The sequence below is a fragment of the Sceloporus occidentalis genome, unplaced genomic scaffold (assembly GCF_023333645.1).
Source record: "Sceloporus occidentalis isolate IW3139 unplaced genomic scaffold, rSceOcc1.0.p SCAF_38, whole genome shotgun sequence".
Classification (NCBI taxonomy): Eukaryota; Metazoa; Chordata; class Lepidosauria; order Squamata; family Phrynosomatidae; genus Sceloporus; species Sceloporus occidentalis.
The window spans coordinates 2768694-2790176 of NW_028317018.1; the positions used below are offsets into that span (position 1 = coordinate 2768694).

The window sequence follows — 21483 nt, forward strand, 5'->3', positions numbered from 1 at the left end:
CAATCCAATTAATGGGAAAGATTGGTGTTAAAATTCAACTACAGCCAGTGGTATCATTGCTGACCTATTTTTTGTCCTGTTTTTTTTTTCCAAAATGACTTGTTACTGCAGACAGCATTTGCTTTCATACGAAGCTAAACATGTTACCACATACCTGAATGTAGCCAATCACAAATCTAGCTGCATTAAAAAACAAGTACACATTACATGAAGCAGAGTTTACGAAACTAAATACCTAGGATGCATATGGGCCTAACATCCAAGCCTTTTTATTATTTGTGTCATTGGGGGTCATGGCACATTTTACCATAGTTTTGCTATAGATACATTTAGGTGACAATGCTGCACAGAGATTACACTTTAACTAGAGAAACCCATTATATTGTTTTATCAGGACAAGTTGAGCTATTCATGGATATCTACTTTACTGTAAACTATGCGTCCTATCGCATATTGGCATAAATACAACAAAATAATGTTCTCCCATTATTTCCACATAAATTCTAAACCAAATCGTAAAAGTAACATGAATGAATAAGAGAAAATAATGTAAGACTTCTTTTTGTGAAATCCTTTAAGCTGCAGATCAGACAGTCTGTGCAGAGAGATCCTTTTTTTCTCCTGGTCTGGCACTGAACCCCTTCAGGGATTGCAACCGGAGACAGGACTGACACAGATTTCCAGAGCATAAAGCTCTAGTATTGAAATGCAAATATTAGATTAAAGTGGGATACCAGCTAATGTAGCTGACCAAACTGTGCTCCGAATCATAATACTACAGATTAAAGTATCTATGTAGTTACTATAAAATGCGAATTAACATCGATACTCCTGATACAGAATACACGTCTATCGGTAAAAATGTAAATAACCATTTTAAACAGTTAAGTAAGTTGGGTGGAGAAAAAAAACAAAAACATTTTACTGTGTAAATATCAACACAAAGAATAAGACAACATTTTTTAAGGCAGGTTTTTAAACTTGGGAAACCCAAGAATTAATGTACGTTAGTAAAAGCCCCAGAAATGTCAAAGTCTCTCTAGAGATTGCAAGGTCTACGCTAGAGAAATTGTAATGAGATGAAAAAATATATAACAAACTTAGGCCTACATTAAGAAGGACCAACCTCTATAAGGTTATCCTGCCAGAAGCTGCAAACTGGCATTGCATAATGCATACAATTCCGATCTTTGGGCACTGTCGGACATGCGGGTAGTGGGGATCAGGCTCCGGTTGAGAAGAGCCTTTGATCTCCCCTGATTGGCCTAGAGAGCTGTAAAATCAACAACTCTGTAATACTCTCACATGACCACCATACAACACTTTTAAGATGAGCTTTTACCATTACCAGCACCAACCCTGCCCGTTCCTGCCTTCAGCCACACCCTCAAAGATTTCCTAATTTGGACACCAGATTTTTCACATTTGCGGCTATCTATATAGGTGAAATGTCCATTGGGCCAGTAAAGACTTGGGATCTGTTGTTTCTTAAAATCAAATCCATTTTTAAACACTGAGAAATGCAGATAATGTTGCAGCCAGACAGTCATATTTGTTATAATGTGTGATAACAGGTTCATAGGTTTTTTAAGAAAGCTATTTTCACATAATGCAGAGGCAGTTGTGGCATAGAATGTTAACTGTAAATGAGCAAATATAGCGTCTGAGTCCTAGACCCTAGCTGGCATACAACAACTTCCCATTCATTCAGCCCCCTTAAGATATATAGTAAGAAGCAGATGGAAAAAGGACATAACATTAAAACACATTAGTAATTTCTTAGAACTGGAAGTGTCTCCATAGACCAGCCCTTTCCCTCACATTGCTACTTCATATCGCCCACAACTCCATTTTGATTGCATTCATGACATGCATAGAGTAAATCTATAGAGATTACACAACGAACAGCAGCATTGGGAACATAAGCCCTTCAAAGCTATGATATTTTATACATATATACGGTATATATCTGTGCATTTTAGAATCACATATTGGTTAAAATGACAACAGTAATAATTAAATCATTAGCGAATCAATCTTACCTATTCCTGTCTCTGGCATTGCAAAGAGAGTCTTCTCAGATGCCACTCTAAAATGCCCATGGACTGACAGGCCAACACCCTGCAAGGAGCAAAACATGAATGATAAATGATAAATACACAGAACATTGGTCCTTAATAGATGTTATCTAACAAATGTAAGACTGACCTATCAAACAATCTGGAATCTTCTTCATCAACCAATAAAAATAATGTGGAGTGAGAGAACTATATGATTTTTCCACTTCAATAACTATGTAAAAACATCCTCTAATGAGAACAAGTTAGTTTCTTACTGACATGTTCAGATATAGCAGGGTATGTCAGATATTTTATGATAGAAAACATGTATTCCACATATTCTGTATTTTACATGAACACAAAATGGAGTCAGATCCATTTTATTTTACTTAATCATGTAGTGATTATTTCTTTTTGTCCTTGTTCCCTCTATAATTGAGAACAAAGGAGTATTCATGTATAATGATGTTTCAGCGTATATATGATACAATTAATGTTATCTTCCATGAGAAAGTTAAGGAGTAGACACTGCATATCCTTAGGAATGTAAATTGGAATGGGGGATACATGGTAAGACTACCAAGACCTGAGTTATTATCTAGGAAGTAACACCTGTCGATAAGGGTGACCAAGGATAAATTCCACACACATATGTAATGGTTTTAAGTTAATTCTTAGACCAGAGCGTCTCTCACAGGTAAATTAAGAAATTACAACGGTGTAAATATGAGTAGAAATCCAAATTATAATGGGTAAAACCCACCGTTATGATTGGAGAATTGCAATCAAGAGGTGGAGGCTTTGATAATAAGCCCTGTCTTGAATAAAAAAAGAAGGGACCTTAAAAAGATCGCACCCTGAAACAGACAGACCCGGACGGACTTATTCACCAAATTTACCCCAGAGAATTGGAATCTTAAGATTCTGGCACCATATTTCACTCTTGGAGTTACTTTGAGTTCTAACCTATATAACTGGTAGAAAGTTATATTCTTTTCCACTTAATTTCTTGCCAATGAACCTGGATTAATTTCTACAAGGACCGGTGGGACAACAGCAACAAGTGGTGGTAATTATAATTGTTTTATTATTCTGAATAGAGATGAATTTTGTCTTCTTCGTATAGAATTCCCTGTTTCTGGGAAGTACTATATTGCATTATTGTATATGGCGGCTTGTGAGACTGCAGCTTATAACCCGTGATAATAACAATAATGAAAAGGTATTTTTACCTATAGATGAGGTTCGACATCATTTGCATCTATTAGGAATTTCACTAATACTCGTAGACATTATTAAATTACTTTTTAATTTGTCATATTAGTTAAACTAATATAAGAGAAATAGTGAAATCTTTATTACTGCCCTGATTATTATACATTTTTGGTTGCTGAGTGGACTGGAAATTAATTGTGTGTTAGACTCATATAGTACTAATTCATATTGATAACTATCGATAATATACTGTATTTGAATTGATTCATTTTTGACATGTTTTAAGAACTTTGTGTTTTATATTATGCACTGTGTGACCCATATATAGATTTTATAAATTGTATTTACAATAAATATTTTTTGATTGATTATTTTGGTGATATATATCTGATTTGAATTATAATTTTTGGCGATCTGAAAGAATTTAGGATCGGAGATAAAATATAGGGTATCTCCTTAAATTCATATTGTGGATGTGGTACTACAATATTTGATAGCGTCGTTATTTTGTGTGTGTGACGAAATATTGGTTTTGCCTATTTTGTCTCATTAATATCCCTAACAGGTATTAGCATTCAAGCTGTAATATATCTGTATATATCATGATGGAGTAAATACAAAAGATGCCTCTTTGCACGACATGTGCATGTTATACAATCCTGAACCACACCGCCTGGGGAATGATCAAAAAGTGCGTGTGCATTATATATCATACATACACACACAATTAAAAATACACAAAAAAGACAATGGTTAGCTACATTTTAATCACAGTGAAGCTTCTTAACATTCATGGAAGAATTAATTTCCTGCTATTTAAACTGCTTTATTAGGTAATAAATCCTCCACTTTGTAAACAGTACCTTTGCACACATACTGTTGTAGAGTTCATGACAACCGATTATCACAGTAAGTAATTTTTCAACATTGTCTTCATAAAAAGCATAAATGTTTAACTTATTTACTTTTATAAAAATATAGCTGTGAAAAAGTCCAATATACTAACTATATCTATATCCTTTTTAACTCTTTTAGTGTGCTTACAATTTAATTAGGAGACTCAATATATATATATATACACACATACACACACACATACATACACACACATTATATTTCACATATATGCACACACATTAAGCTACTCATAAATACCTAGCCTAGGGCAAATTTTGCATCGCTACATGATATATCTGTATAAACACCAATACCAAACATTAATTTTTTCCCATCAATTTAATCAGTGTTCTGGCTGACAGATATGGGAGTAGTCCATTACTGTATGGTCACAATCTCTCAGCCAGCAAGGATTGGGGCTTTGTAGGAGCTAATCAGGGGGCTTTTCTTTCCTTTACCCAGACAGAACCTCAGTGTTTAAGAGTTGGGATCCACAAAGGCACACACTTAACAGTTTCATACTCTTAAATACGCGGTTGTCTTTTTTACATAACCATGACTACTCTAAGAATATCTGGCATCCTTTCAGAAGAGACTGTAGATTATTCATCCACTAAGTGTTTTTCCCTCCCATTCTGTGTAATAAAATCATAATGTATCCCATAAACTAAAGTCCAGATACTATGTGAGACAATAACGAAAAACATTATTGCATAATGTATGTACAGAAGAGCATCGCATTCCAGTAACTGTTAGAGAAGATGTCCCATTAGTTCTCACAGAAGAGCATTCCTCCAACCACAGATCACCAGGGAGCAACGCACTTCACAATTTCCACCAAGACCAGATTTACAGGATCCAATATCAAAAAGAATACTATCACAAAACCCAACAATTGTGCTAAGAACACTTACCTGTGAGTAAAAGTCTTTAGGCCTTTAAGACCAGGCTGTTTTTATTGTTTGTACCCTTTGACACCTTTTAACACCTTTGTGGTGCTCATGTTTAGCTCTAATTTTCTTCTCTCATTTAGAGTACTGTTGTGGAAATCAAACGTGATGTCACACAATTAGGGCTGCAACAACTAATCGATAAAATCGATAATGAAAATTGTTGCCATCGAATTTCATTATCGATTAGTTGAATCGATTTTTAGATTATTAAATGAGGGTTTTTTCAGAGCAAACGCTCTGAAAAATACCCCTCATTATATAATCCGTTTAGTCTGACTCACAGCAGCAGCTCCTACTTACCAGCCCCTCCCTGTAATCACTGTGACAACTGGCCCCGCCCCTTCCTTCTCCCAGAAGGCCAGAACCACATGGCTGTGACACTCATCTAACTGTAAGTAAAAAATTAATATTTGGGCTGCTGAAAGTTAGGGGAGGTGGGGGTTAATTTAGGGGCTGTTATGGTTAATGGGGTGTTTAGGGTTAATTTAGGGGCAGTTATGGTTAATGGGGTGTTTAGGGTTAATTTAGGGACAGTTATGGTTAATAGGGTGTTTAGGGTTAATTTAGGGGCAGTTATGGTTAATAGGGTGTTTAGGGTTAATTTAGGGGCAGCTATGGTTAATGGTGTGTTTAGGGTTAATTTAGGAGCAGCTGTGGTTAATGGGGTGTTTGGGGTTAATTTGAGGCAGTTTTGGTTAATGGTATGTTTAGGGTTAATTTAGGGGCTGTTGTGGTTCATGGGGTCTTTAGGGTTAATTAAGGGAATGCTGTGGTTGATGGGGTCTTTAGGGTTAATTTAGGGGCAGTTATGGTTAATGGGGTGTTTAGGGTTAATTTAATGATGAGGACTGAGGGTTAATTTTATTAATTTATTAAAGTTAACTTAAGGTGCAGTTAGAGATAAAGGGGGGCAAACTAAGGGGAATCTAAATCCTGGGGGCAGTGAAGATTAACCCAGTACTTATTTATAAAAGTATGGTCTGTGACTCTATGAGGGGACTATGAGATATCTGGGGGGTATAAGGCATATCTGGGGAGGAAGGAGTGACATATCTGGGGGTATAAGGCATATAGGGTATATAAAGCATATGTGGGGAGGGCAGTGTGGCATGTCTGGGGAGGACAGAGGGTGTATCAGGGTGTATAAGGCAGATCTGGGGCCACAGTGGCATATCTGGGGGTAGAGTGGAGTGGCATATGTGGGGAGGGTAGTGTGGCATGTCTGGGAGGAAGCGTGGCATGTCTAGGGAGGATGGAGTGGTGTATCGGGGTATAAGGTGTATCAGGCACAGTGGCATATGTGGGAGGCAGCGTGGAGTGGCATATGTGGGAGGCAGCGTGGAGTGGCATATGTGGGGGCAGCGTGGAGTGGCATATGTGGGGGGCAGCGTGGAGTGGCATATGTGGGGGGCAGCGTGGAGTGGCATATGTGGGAGGCAGAGTGGAGTGGCATATGTGGGAGGCAGAGTGGAGTGGAGAGGCAGCGTGGCAAGCCTGGGCTCAAACGTGCATAAATTGGGGGGGGCTGGTTGCGAGATAAAGGCAAGAAATGCATTTTATCAAAGTTTTTTATTATGCTGTTTGTATTTAATATAATTTGTTTATTACATTATTTTAAATAAATGAAAAATTTACATTCATTTTTTTTATCCGATTACTCAAAAAAATAATCGGCCAACTAATCGATTATGAAAATAATCGTTAGTTGCAGCCCTACACACAATATATATGTGTATATATACCGTATTTGCTCGATTATAAGACAACCCTGAATATAAGACGACCCTATAGAAAAAAAGTTTTACCAGTAAATGTTAATTCATCTAAACGATTTTTTTTTAATAAAAGCTATGATTGAGAAAAATATTTTGGTTTTCTTTCCTTCTATTTTCCAACCTGCCCCCCCGTTATGCACCTCGGCCCAGAAATGCCTTATATGCCACTGTGCCCCATGATATGCCTTTTAACCCTCTAAATGCCACTGTGCCCCATGATATGCCTTTTGACCCCCTATGTGCCACTCTGCCTCCAGAAATGCCTTATACCCCTATATGCCACTCTGGCATTTAGAGGGTTAAAAGGCATATTATGGGGAAGAGTGGCATATAGGGAGGTTTAAGGCATTCAGGAGGCAGAGTGGCGTATAGAGGGTTAAAAAGGCATTTCTGGAGGCAGAGTGGCATTAAGGGGGTTAAAAGGCATTTCACAGAGCACTCTGCCTCCAGAAATGCCTTATGCCCCCCATTTAACACTCCCCCGCCCCCCCCAACTTACCAGTGCGTCTGACTTCCCTGTCATGTAGACGGGGCAGCGTGTAGATCCCACGCACTTACGCTGCAGCCGGAAGGAGGAGTGGCTAGCAGCGGGGGTTGTCTGCGTCCATCGCGCAGACCTTCCCCGACTGTCAGAGATCAGAGTTCCCGGCACCGGCACGGGGAACTCTGATCTCTGACTGCCGGGGAAGGTCTGCAGCGGAAGTTGTCCCATCTACACACCGGGGACTCAGAAGTACCGGTAAGTGGGGTGGGGGGGGAGAGACAGGAGGATCCAGGTCCCCTGCAGCTGCGGGGGATCTGGATCTTAGTCGTCTCATAGTCAGACCTATTTGAGGTCTGATTATAAGACGACCCTGATTATAAGACAAGGGGTATTTTTTTAGAGCATTTTCTCTGAAAAAAACCTCGTCTTATAATCGAGCAAATACAGTATATATATATATATATATATATATATATATATATATATATATATATATATATATATATATTACAAAAGAAAATTAGTACACGCCTTCTAAAGGTTGGCACAATTAGAATAACTCTGCTTTTTACTATAAAAGGCAAAAAGCTTAACCTACATAACATTAATATTTATGAGATGGGTGGGTTTTCAGTAATATTAAGCAGACATTCTTTGCCTTGAAGTTGACCCCAAGTCTACACTTATGGTCCAGTTTCTCACCAACTAATTCAGCTGTTTAATTTGACCTATACCCTCTACCATATCATGATATATACCATGATCTTCTACAGAAGAATACTACCTCCCAGAGCATCAGACTTTTAACATCCTATTACCCATACTCCTCACATCCTAAAATTCCACATGTACCCACACAAGTTATAGAACAACTATTCAATATGGAAGCAGTAAGGGCGTAATTAGCTTTTCACACATGGCTTCTCCATTTTGGCCTTATTTTTGTTGAATAAACCATGACAGTGCAATATGTCAGGTGCTGTTGTTCATCATAGGTTGTATTTACCTAAGGCATAGGCCCTCCCTGCTCTGCAAGGGCCTCTCCTCAACCAATAGACTAGTAAACCAAAGCTGCATGGGCTCCACACTGCCTGAGGACCCGAGAATAGAAGGCGTGGGAGGCATAGGTGGGGACAAAAAGGTGGGTGCCAAACGTATAGAAGGCCTACACAAGAGCTCCTTATGGGAAGACCTTTCTGTGAGTCTGTAATCGATTAGGATGCAGAAAGAGATCAGCTCTTCCAAGTTACCAGGAAGGTCCTGGGCAGCAATCTTATCCTGGATGTTATCGGATAGCCCATGAGAGAATGCTGCCATGAGAGCCTCATTGTTGCAACCCACCACTGCTTCCAGGGTACGAAACTCGATGTTATGTTCAGAGACAGTACGTGTACCCTGTCAAACGCACATACGCTTCTTGGCAGCAGAGGAGGAACATCGAATACCCTGGAGTCCTGGAAGTGATAGTATGGCCGGCACAGAGCCCTAATCTCAGCATCATCAAGTCTGTCTGGAATTACATGAACAGAAATTTCCGAACAGATTTAGGCAACTGAGGCTGCCTAAATCCACAAAAGAACTGTTATTTATACCAAGATGTTGATGTCTGGAACAACCTACCCACTGAGTTCTTTAACCCCTTCAATCCCAGGGGTTTTTGGTACCTCAAAGCCCAGAGCAATTTTGCCATTTTTGGGGTATGTCGGTTTAGCGACGATTCTCTTTTCCTGTGAATAGTGCACCCATATAAACTATATATTGTTTTTTCAAGGAGAGATCGAGCTTTCGTTTGATACCATAGTTGGATTAGCTGAAAATTTAGAATGAGAAATTCAGTAAAAACTAGCGAAGATTAGAAAAATAAACTAATTTTTTACATTTTCCCTCTGAATCCTCGCAAAATTAAGTAAAGTGATGGAAAATCCCCTCCAAGTTTATTAATTCAGGTGTCCTGATTTCAGAAATACCTAATTTATATAGATTTTCCAGACTTTCCCAGCACCAGGGAGCATACTATAAGGTGTACAATTTTGTATAATTTTTATGCCTGGTTGTGAACGGGGGCAGAAGGGTTATACTGGCTAGATGTTATGCTAGGGCAATGGGAAGTAAGGTTTTTTTAATAATTTTTTTATTATATTTTTTTTTATTTTTATTTTTGTATTTAAATTTTTTTACATTTTTTTTTTATTTTTTATATATTTTTACACAGAAATGGTTAGAGGTCCTCCTAGGGACCTCCTGAACATGCCAGTGATGTCACAATGACATCACAGCTCACATTATAATTTTTTTTTTGTATTATTTATATTATTTTAATGATTTATTTAATATTTTTTAAATGAATTAACTTTTTTTTTTCCTGCTTTTCTCTTTCAGGACGGGAAGGGGAGTGAGAGAGATGGTTTCTCACTCCCCTCCCCGCAGTCCCCCTGCACCGATCACACTGTGATCTCTATGCAGGTCCTCACAGACCTGCATAGAGATCGCAGCGTCTCTGTGCCTCATCGGAGGGCAGGATATCCCCGCAGGGGATATCCTGTCCTCCGATGACCTTCTGGGTTACGTCAGCAGTGACGCAACCCGGAAGGGAATGCCCGATCGCGCGCTTGCAACTGCGTGATCGGGCACTTTCAACTGTAACAGCTTACCGGCTTTCATGCCGGAAGCTGTTACGGGAGATCCGGCAGCAGAAAGCCGGCGATGCAGGGGGAGTCCAGGCTGCACGAAGGGCTGGACGTACCGGGACGTCCATAGGGGTATCTTTGTGGGCGTTTTTTGGACGTCCCGGTACGTCTATAGGGGAATGAAGGGGTTAAAATACTGTGTATAAGTGTACCTAGAAGTATTAATGCTGTTTTAAGGCAAAGGGTGGCCACACCAATTATGGATTTGATTTAGACTTTTCTTCCATTCACTCACTTTGCATTTTGTTGAAAGATAAGTACACACTATTAGCATGTCTATTTTAAAAATATATCTTACTTTACATTTTTTCATACTGGCCTAAAATGTTTCCTCAGTACTGTATACATACTACATGCATGAATGCACAGAAGATAGATTTGGTTATATGTTAGACACAAGGTAAAAAAAAAATCTATGAAAGACTAAGAATGGTGTGTTACATTGTAAAATACTGGAGGGATAGACCACATATGGGATATTTATAACACGGTGACTACCGTTACACATTTACACTCGTTTTAGCTCTTATGTAAAATTTGAAAATGTTGTCAAAAATATGCCAGTTACAGTGACACAAATCCAACAGATGTGTGCAAACCGCTCCAGAATGTGCCAAAAATCACTAATAATCATTATTGGCACAACTCATGGATTAACCAGTTGCATTAAGCCACAACTAAATTAAAAAGAGGAATTACAATGATTACAATGATAGTTTGTGTCAATACCCCAGACTGCATATGGATATAGCATTTTCTAATGAGCACCATTAACCCTTGCACAGAGAGAAGAGGTGAGAACAGTGTGTTACTCTGGCACTGAATGTGTTTAACACTTAAATATTTTTTGGATCGTTAAAATAGCAATTTTCTTGGGAGAACTCTTTCGGTTTACCATTAATGAACGTTACAAAGGAGAAAATGCATAGAGGTCCTTGTGCATCGTCTGCAGCCAGAGACAGTGTGCGTCAAACAGCTAATTATATATTTTTTATGTATAGCTCATATATATATGATAGGCGCTAGTTTGGCACAATGTGTAAATGTGTATGAAATGGGACACTTATTTTTAAATCAATGGTTGGCCCAAAAACATATATATATATATATATATATATATATACACATATACACACACATACATAGATATGAAAAATTATTCCCATTGTCCATGTCCATGTATTACCTTGTAGATGACAAGGACTAGATCCTGCTTAATTTATTAAACATTTTTCCTTATGATAAATGATATTAAATTGTGTAGCTTATGATGTAAGATTACCACTCGATGTATGAAAACAACAGATACTGTTTAGATTACTTTATATTCAACATTACAGGTTTTCTGAGAGAAAATAATGACCTTCTCTGTGAAACCCAGAAAACTAATTATATTAGATGACTTATTAAAGGGACACTCCAGCTATCAATAAGTGGCAAGAATGCATAGTTAAGTGCTCACAAGGATCTTTAATGTGCATTTTGTAGTGGGGGCGTCCGGTACACTAAACTATCCATTTAATAAACTGGGGGGTTCCCAGGAATGCTCACCTATGTGCTTAACTGCTGAATATTGCAGTGGAGATCATATCTTAATCTCCAATGTAATTAGTGTGTCTGAACGAACGATGGTTGTTCTTTCAAACTATTTGCCTGCCATGGGTTGCATTACTATAAATAAAGACTTAATATATCACTACTGACAAGATGAACACCATGGACATACGTAGAATATAGCAGAATATTAAAGTTGCCTCCAGTTTCACTCTGTTCTGAGGATAGGCAATTTACCCTATAACTGCTTCAGCACTTGGCAGTCCGGCTCAGGAGCGTGCGTGATCTACCTCTTTGTGGCTGTTACTCCTAGACGTATCGACTTCACATTAATGGTACTCATGGCGGACCAAGGCAGATCTAGCAGGGCAGAAATTTCACACACTGACTTGTGGCGAAGGTGGCTTCGTATGACATAATATGTTCAGCATGACCTATTCTACAGCCAATATTTGTCTATGCACTCGATTTTATACACCTGTTTGCAATGGGTGCGGCTGAAACACTGTTGGAGTGCCTCAGGGTTCTGTCCTGGGTCCTCTGCTATTCTCCATCTACACTTCCTCACTTGGAAAACTTATCGACAGCTTTGGCTTCAAATACCACCTCTATGCAGACGACACACAAATCTATCTCTCCACCCCCAATCTCTCTGCATCTGTCCTCTCTCAGATCAGCAGCTGCCTATCTGCCATCTCTTCCTGGATGGCCTCTCACCACCCCAAAATAAATATGTCTAAGACCGAGCTCCTTCTAATCCCTCCCTCTAACTCTATTCCCCCTTCTGACCTTTATATCACTGTTGACGGTACCACTATCTCTCCTTCACCACAAGTCTGCTGCCTCGCAGTGACTCTTGATTCAAACTTATCTTTTATCCCTCACATCAAATCACTCTCTAAATCCTGCCACAAGCAACTGCACAACATTTCCAAAATTCGTCCATTCGTGACTGCCAGCACCGCTAAATAACCAATCCACTCCCTTGTAATCTTCTGTCTAGACTACTGCAACAACCTACTTACTGGCCTCCCTCTCTCCCGACTATTCCCCTTTCAGTCTGTCCTCAATGCCTCTGCCAGACTTATCTATCTCACCCGACGCTCTGCATCTGCCGCACCTCTCTGCGAGTCCCTCCACTGGCTCCCCATCCGTAGCAGAATGAAATTCAAAATTACTCACTCTATCCTACAAAGCTCTCACTATCACTGCTCCCCCCTACCTATCCTTCCTCATCAGCAAATATACTCCAGCCCGCCCTCTAAAATCCAACACTGACCTGTTCCTTGCATCTTCACTTATCACCTCCTCCCACGCCCCACTACAGGACTTCTCTTGCACAGCACCAACCCTCTGGAACTCTCTTCCCTGTGCTGTTCGACTCTCACCAACTCTACCCTCCTTCAAACGCTCACTAAAAACTTCTCTCTTCAGGGAAGCCTACCACTGAGGTAATCATCAAAACTTCCCTCTCACCCACTTACAACCCTTATCTCGCCCCACATTAACGTAATTCACTACCATGCAGTGCTCACCTCCTGTTTCTTACAATCTAGGTGGAGAAGGGGTAAATTCCTGCAGGAACAGGGCCCCTCATTCCTCCTGTATCTGTATGTCAATTGTTGTATTGTACCTGTCATTATCTGTAAACTTTTCACCTTGTACAGCGCTGCGGAATCTGTCGGCTCTTTAGAAATAAAGAATAATAATAATAATAATAATAATAACTTAAATGAATAATTAGGAGGAGTGTCATAAAAGGTTTCCTGAAAAATAAGACATTTTGAAGAGAAACTGGGATTTGCTGAAAAAATTATGTGTCATAGACCTTGATCATCTGGAAATATACTTTATTTCTTGGGATTATAATAGGACTAGACTAGCCTAAAACAGTGAGAAAACAGGACCCTGCACCAGTTCCAGACTTTTTCTCGATATAGTCACCTTGCTGGACATGCATCGGGTACATCTTTATTGTCTGCTCCATTGGCTGGTTTTCTCCTGCTCTCCTGAAAGTTACTAAGCATTATATAGTCTGAGTGGTTTACACAATGACCTGCGTTGCTTTTTTATATCAGATAACTTCGGAAGGCGACGCTAAATTACTTACATATGACGTACAACATTGATAATTTTTTGCAAAGACATTGTTTGTGCAATCCATATGCTGTAAAGCTTCCAGGTCCTCAAGAGTTAAACTGAGTGCACATTAAGAACTGGCAGATGGAAATCCCTGTCTGTGCCTTCCTATGAGCTCGTTCTCATTAATTTTTGATCCTGCACTAATGCCCTGCACACTGTAATATGTTTGGTTATGTAATAAAGCGACAGACTCTTTGCCTGGAGTGGAAAAAATGTAGCTGCATTTTATTTATTTTTTTATGATCTCAGAAAGCCTGAAAAACAATGCATTTACAAATGTTAAATAGCAGCAAAAACTGTCCAGCGTGTTCTTAAATAAATAACATTTATTCTATAAAAAAATATATTCTTTTATACAGAGTGGTGCACTCTCCCCATATACACGACTGCTTAACACATAAGCAAGTAATTGGAAACAAGTAGTAGGCCTTCTGCAATCCCTAATATCTCATAGCGCTATTAACTAAACATAGAAACACAGAATTTTACGGCAGATAGAGACTAAGACCTTAATCAGTCCTTAGTCTTTGAATTCCTTCATTGTATTAGCTTCTACAACTTCTGATGGGAGGCTGTTCCATTTATCTACCACTTAAACCTATGACTCTCCAGTTTTAGACTGTGGCCTCTGAAGTAAACCTAATTTACTATGAGAAAAAAAAATGAAATACAGTGGAAATTTTTAAAAAATATATATATATTTTTTTTAGCTTTTACTCCTCTACAAAAGCTAAAGGAAAAAAAACTACTAAATAGATTCCAATATTTGTCCTTAGTTTAGGCATAACAAGTTTTTCTATGTTTTTTGCAAGCCATAGGGCAATTTACCATTTTAAAAACAAAATTCAAATCTGGTCATCTTGCTCCCATGTCCTATTTGGGACATCTTTGAAGCCAGTAAATTCAATTTATCCCCATAAAACCATATATTTTTTAAACTAGACATTCCAGAGTATTTCAAATGCTGGTATGTTAACACTTTAATGCACTAATTCTTACATCGAGGGATTACAGCAACATAGTTTAAGCGAAGAAAGCCATCTTAGATCGCTTTCTAAGCTTATTTAATGCAATGACGTGCCAAGCACACCTTCAATGTTTGCATGTGATTTTTCTGTTGATCTATACCTGCAAGGCTGGGTTTGTGTATTATTCAGTTGCTCTATACATTACAATGAGGTTTCTATGTCTTATTTATTTACTCTATAGCAGCACATATAGGGTTTGTATGTCTTATTCAGTTGATCAATACCTGCAATACTGTGTTTCCATGTGTTCCTTATTTAACCTATAACTGAACTACATGAGGGAGAAAAAGAAAGGTGTGGTACCATGAATGAGGGGACAATGGGACTCTAGTGGTGATGCTGGGGGATGGGGGGCACGGGGGTGGCCTGCAGAGGATGCCTTCACACTTTAGGCCATCTCTGAGTTTATAATATTCTCACCTGCAACCTTAGAATTATTAGGTTGCATTGGCCTTTTGGACCATCTTGTTGGTTGGCCCACATGTACTTTAAATTCAGTTTTTCTGATTTGCTTCTTCTTCTTCCTCTATTTTGACTCCTAATGTAATTGGCTATGTCTGACCTTTGTGTACCATGTGATTGATCTGATTTTTTTTCCTGCAGAATTAGTGTTTAAATCTTGACAGATGCTTGTAGACAAGTTACTGATTGTTCCAGTAAACATTACCCCATGCCAGATGGTGAAGAACCTGAAACTCCAGTAATTCTTGAAGCAGGAAAATAACAAGCCAAGCTGGTGATATTTAAAGCAACACACATCCCTGGGTGAATTACTTTTAAGAAATGTATCGACTTTAGCCGCTAAACATGCGTTGCTGAATTAGGATTCTTTTAACAATGTACAAATATCTCAAAATGGGATCAGACCTTTATGTTTAATATGAAAGAATCATCCATAAACAGCACATAACAAATTTACTAAACACTATTACTTAATTCCTAATCCATGTCAGGGTATGTTATGGTCAAGAAATGAACACTCTACATCAGTTTTTAACAAGCAGTGACATGTGCGCTAAACGGGGTACATAAAGAGATATTTAACTAATTATTGGGATTCAATAATAGATAAGTATAATGTTGTTGTGGATATTTGCTAAAACAAATACATAAAATAAAACTCACTTAAGTGGTACTTAAGGGTGCAAAAATACTGTTGTATATAAATGATCAAAGCTCTAAGTAGTAGAAATCCCAGGAGTGTATTTAATGTATAGTTAAATTAGTAAGAATGATTCTAAAATTTTACTATACATCATGCAGGATCAGCTTACGCCTTACCGAAGGTAAAACATGTTGTGGCTAGCCTTTGTTAAGATGGTTCATCTAGCTGAATAAACTCCTCACAGTAGCCATGCCTCTCTACTTGATATATTCACCATTTGGCTAGTGTCATAACATTTTCCAAAGTCAATTAAAAGAAAAGAGTCTCACATGTCACTCCCTGAAAAGCTGTTAATGCAGCACTAAGCTTGTTAACTACATATTCTGGTCCAAAACGGATGTGAGATTTAAAAACAACCGCAAGTAATAATTCACTGCAGGTCAACTCAGCCCTAGAAGATAATCCCTTTTATGCAAGTATTCCCGCAAAGACTGGGCTTTATCACTGTCATTCCACACAGATGTTTTTTCCCAAATTTTCTAGTTTCTTATATTATGTATTACTCTGGTACACATCTTAAATGATAATTTTCTGTTTTTTTGTTAAAAGATTTTGGCTAGGCCTATTAATCCTGTCTGTCTGCAGTGCTCTGGCTGCCAATTTCTGATACCACAGAAGGAGTGTTACCTTCTGCTTTACTTCCTCTCACAAAACACCTCACTCCCTGACACCTATGACTCCCATCACAACTATTAAAAAAAACAAAACCCAAAACACCTCACACCAGTAGCATACCTAGCGAGGGGTGGCGGTCCGCCCCGGGTGCCGCTCATCAGGGCACCCCTCCAGAGATGCACAGTAATGTCTGCCGCTAGAGGAGCAGGCTCGGTTGGGGAGATCAAGGATCTCCCTCTAACCGGCTTAAAGACAATCAAGGGAGCGGGAGGTCTGTTAATGCAGCCGTCCGATCCTGCTCCCTTGCAATGCGTGCAGCAACTGATGCTGTGGGTTGGGATTTGATGTCATATCCCAGCGCACAACACTGAAGCCACGCCCAACGCCTTCCATGCTCACTGCACCGGAATGACACAGATGAAGAGCCAAGAGGATGAACTTAGAGGAGGAGGAAAAGGAGCTATAGCGGGAAAAGAGACAGTGAATGAGAGAGTGAATGAATGTTTGTGAATGAGTGTGCATAGGGAGGCTGTAATCACACTCCTATCATGCCCAGGTTCCTGTGCTGGCTGCCTGGGCATGATAGGAGTGGGATTGCTGTTAGCAATTTATATATATATATATATATAAATAAAATATTTATTTTTTTGTCCAATTTTGGTGTGGTAACCACACTTTTAATAAAAGTAACACAACAAAATCGGACAGATAAATTCAACAATATTAATTATATATATATAACTGCTAACAGCAATCACACTCCTATCATGCCCAGGCAGCCAGTACATGCTAGGCCGTGGCCATGATAGGAGTGTGATTGCTGTTAGCAAATATATACATATATATATATTGTATATATAAAATTTTAATTTTGTTATAGATTTTTTTTTTTGTCCAATTTTGGTGTGTTACGTTTAATAAAAGTGGGGGGTCATTTTCAGTTTGAATGTTTGGCTTTGTATATAGCGATAGGGGTTTGCTGCATTATTGTCAACGTCTGGCTCAATTTATAATTATAGGGATTATGCTGTACCACTGTCAATGTCTGCCTCAGTATATAGTGACAGGCGTTATGCTGTACCACCGTCAGCGCGTGCCTCAGTATATAGTGACAGGTGTTATGCTGTACCACCGTCAGTGCGTGCCTCAGTATATAGTGACAGGTGTTATGCTGTACCACCGTCAGTGCGTGCCTCAGTATATAATGATAACAGTTATGCTGTACCACCGTCAATGTCTGCCTCAGTATATAACGATAGAAGCTATGCAGTTTTAAAGTGTGTGTGAATGTGTGGTGGGGTGCCTGTGACAGGGCCAGGCTAGCTGGCTCACATGTTCATATGAAGTTTAGCCGGGTCATGGAGTACTTTTGTGGCCAGTTTGTGATACTGTGACCCGGTAATATTTTATAAGACGTTTTATTGTGTAACCAGCCCAGAGACTGAATGTGGCTGCAGCTCCAGCCTTCAAAGGAACAATCAGGTAACCTGGCTGGGGCTCTTAATCAGCCAGCACAGCCCTGTCTGCCCAGATGGCAACCGCACTACAGGGTGGGGGATAACAAAGGTGGGGGAAACCCATTATATTCCTTAATCCCCTCACTTTATACATCACCTGTATACTGATGGGATTTGTGATAGGATGTGGCTGATGGGATTGGGGGTTGGGGGTTGGGTTCGGTGCACATTGCTTTGAGGTTATATATAAGTTCTGTGTGTTTGTAAATAAAGGGAGTTCTAGTTTTACTACGAATTGCGGTCTGACTCTGTAACAGTACCACATACAGGATCCGCCCCAGGTGCCAAATACTCTAGATACGCCCCTGCCTCACACTTATCACACACATTACTCCCATCACACCAAACTCCTCACTCAATCATACCTATCACGCATCACTCACTCCTAATTACTGGCTATCATGCATGAGCATGAAATGGCAGATAAGAGTGGCTGTAAACGGTCAGACTGCTGTCTCTGTGCAACTGTAGTATTTCAATAAACTAAACACAGTTAAAACAGTCAAGTGACAGTGAGCATGAAGAAGACAAACAAATTGACAGGTTTCTTTAACTTCTCTCTAGATGATGCAAAACTTATCTGGGGAGAATTTCCTAGGTGGAACAGCACCCTTAAATAAAATCAAAGCAGTTATTTGTTAGCATATAAAAACAGGAGAACTGGTCATTCTCATATTTTCTTCCACATTGTTTTAGAAGTGCTTGGAGAATATTGCATTCAGAGGGAACAGACAACTTAACAGTTTACTGTTCCAGATGACAACTTAACACAATGTTAAGTGAAAGACAGACAGCTGTGTGCATCTGCCTTTGCCAAGGGTTGTCCAAAGTCCCAAAGTCTTATTGTCACCTAAGCAAACAGAGTTTATTTGCAGTTACATTTGCCCTCTGCTCTGAGGGTCAAAAGTATTACATTTTAGGTATAGAGTACCAGCAGGTTCTGCAGCACTATTACAAGGAGAGGGAAAGATGAATATCCATTAAAAACACTCGTTGTCAAAGAATTTGTTTGTAGCCTCTGAAATACTTCTGTACAAGGAGAAGGCTCCTACTTTCAACTTTAACAGCAAGATGGTGGTGCTGAATGATAAAGCAGGGATGGAGGGGGACCATGCTCCATCTGCTGGTGACTAGCAATGAAACCATTACAGAGACTACAGGGCATTTTTAATGGTTTGTGACCAAGTCATACCACTCAAAGGCACTGTAATCTCATATATGTAATGAAGAAAACAAAAACGTGTTCCCTGTAGCCTGATTGGGCAATTCATTTGTAGCGTCACAAGCCACATCATTCATACAGGCAGCTCTTGTCATGTAACCACAACAACCAGGATTCTGTTGACATCACTTATTTATAGAGCAGATTCCATTGAGTCATTCCGAAAGCGGGACAGTTAAACAATAACACAAAATTTAATAAGAGAAACCTTTATAAGCTCATAAAACATGATTAAACCGCAAAACATCTTCATTAAACGTACACGTGCCTATGTTGTACTTTATGAAGTATAAAAGAGTACAAGTGTGACGTAAGGTAAGCTAGTGAACGTACTAAAAAAAAAAATGCAACTGTAAAGAAGACAAAGCTAACACCTCACAGCAGCCAACAGTAGCATAACCTCCTCATTTTAGATCTGCAACAGTTGGCCAACTCCTATATAACAAGTCTGTGTAATTGCAGCAGTGACTTGTGACTTTGTTGTTATGGGAGCAACTGTGATAATATAAAGTACTTTTTTTATTGGGGCATAATTGGTTTCTTTTCTACTTTATTTAATTCGAGTGCACCTCTATAGTTATATGTTTTGCAACTGTGATAATAGTACTCCCATTGAGACATAAGTAATTCTTCTGAAAATTAAACTCATAATAGGTTATGATGTTTTTCATACCACACTGGGAGCACACACATTACTAGGCTGCATTTTGCCAAAGTAGCTGAGTTACAGTGTTACTACATGAAGAATGAAGAATAGCATTTTCAATTATGTCTTTATGCAAATTAAGGATTGCATTAATTGAAAATGTGCTCTACTTACCCCTCCCATTGTAATGCCATCAATTAATGCCACATAGGGTTTCTTCAAGGTACCTAAGAAATAAGTTAATTATAAGGTTGATAAGACATATTGCTAAGCTGAAAGGAGCTAATAAATGTACCGTATTTTCCAGCGTATAAGATGACTGGGCGTATAAGACGACCCCCAACTTTTCCAGTTAAAATACAGAGTTTGGGCTATACTCGCCGTATAAGACTACACCTCTACCCAGTATACAACAACCAGCCAATCACGGCAAGCGATATACCTTACCGGTGATTGGCTGGTTCTTGTATACAAAGCCTGATTGGATTGGGTGGGTCAGCTCTCCCTAACATATGCCTGTCCACACAATGTATAGACATACACTGCCCTCACACACCCCTTCCTTTACACACATATACACGTACAGACCAGCTTACAAACACACATATACACATACACTGCCCTTACACACACTTGACCATACACATACACTGCCTATACACAGACATCTACATACATACACTGTCCTTACACACACACACACACACACAGATATATATATATATATATATATATATCTACACATACTAACATACGCCTGTCCATACATACACATTTATACACTACCCTCACCACACACCCCTGCCTTTACACACACATATATAATATATATATATATATATATATATACATACACACACACACACACACACATACCTACACTGCTCTTACACACACCTGACCATACACATACACTGACCATCTCCCACCAACATATATACACATATACTGCACTCACACCCCTTTCTCCCCATCTCTTACCTTTCTCATCTTCTATCTTCCATCCAGTTGTGGGAGCATGAGGTCTGTCATTTCAGACCTCTGCTTTACTGCTCCCTCATCACTACGCGCCGGCAATTGATGCCGAGCGCCGGGACATGACGTCACCCCCGCGCTCAGTATCAATAGCCGGCGCGTACTGATTAGGGAGCATGGAAGCCGAGGTCTGAAGTGCCAGACCTAGAGCTCCCTAATGTTGGGCTAGTTAGAGGGAGGTCGTGATCAGGGCTAGTTGGGGAGATCACGATCTTGCACCTACCTTGGCGCGGCCCTGAAGACCGGCCGAGGGGAGGCGGCTTCTCCACTCGCCCCTCCCCTAGAGATTCGTGATTCTCCAGTCCGGCTCGGTAAGTTTCAGTACCCGGCGTATAAGACGGCCCCCGACTTTTGAGAAGATTTTCACGGGTTAAAAAGTTGTCTTATACGCCAGAATATACGGTAGTTGTATGTTACCGATATGAGAATTGTATTGTTGTGGTGCACTGGACTGGCGACACATACCATGGATACAGAAACAAATGGCG

General features: G+C 39.4%; 1 protein-coding gene across 1 annotated transcript in view; it reads right to left on the reverse strand.

The window, feature by feature from the left end:
- LOC149290631 (3-hydroxyisobutyryl-CoA hydrolase, mitochondrial-like) overlaps window positions 1-21483 on the reverse strand; it is a 60985-nt gene that overhangs the window by 29998 nt on the left and 9504 nt on the right. The window contains exons 6-7 of the mRNA XM_089488433.1: window positions 20135-20187; window positions 2043-2121 (exon numbers count right to left, since the gene is read on the reverse strand). Of these exons, the coding sequence (XP_089344559.1) occupies window positions 2043-2121; window positions 20135-20187 (132 nt within the window). The remainder of the gene's footprint in view (window positions 1-2042; window positions 2122-20134; window positions 20188-21483) is intronic.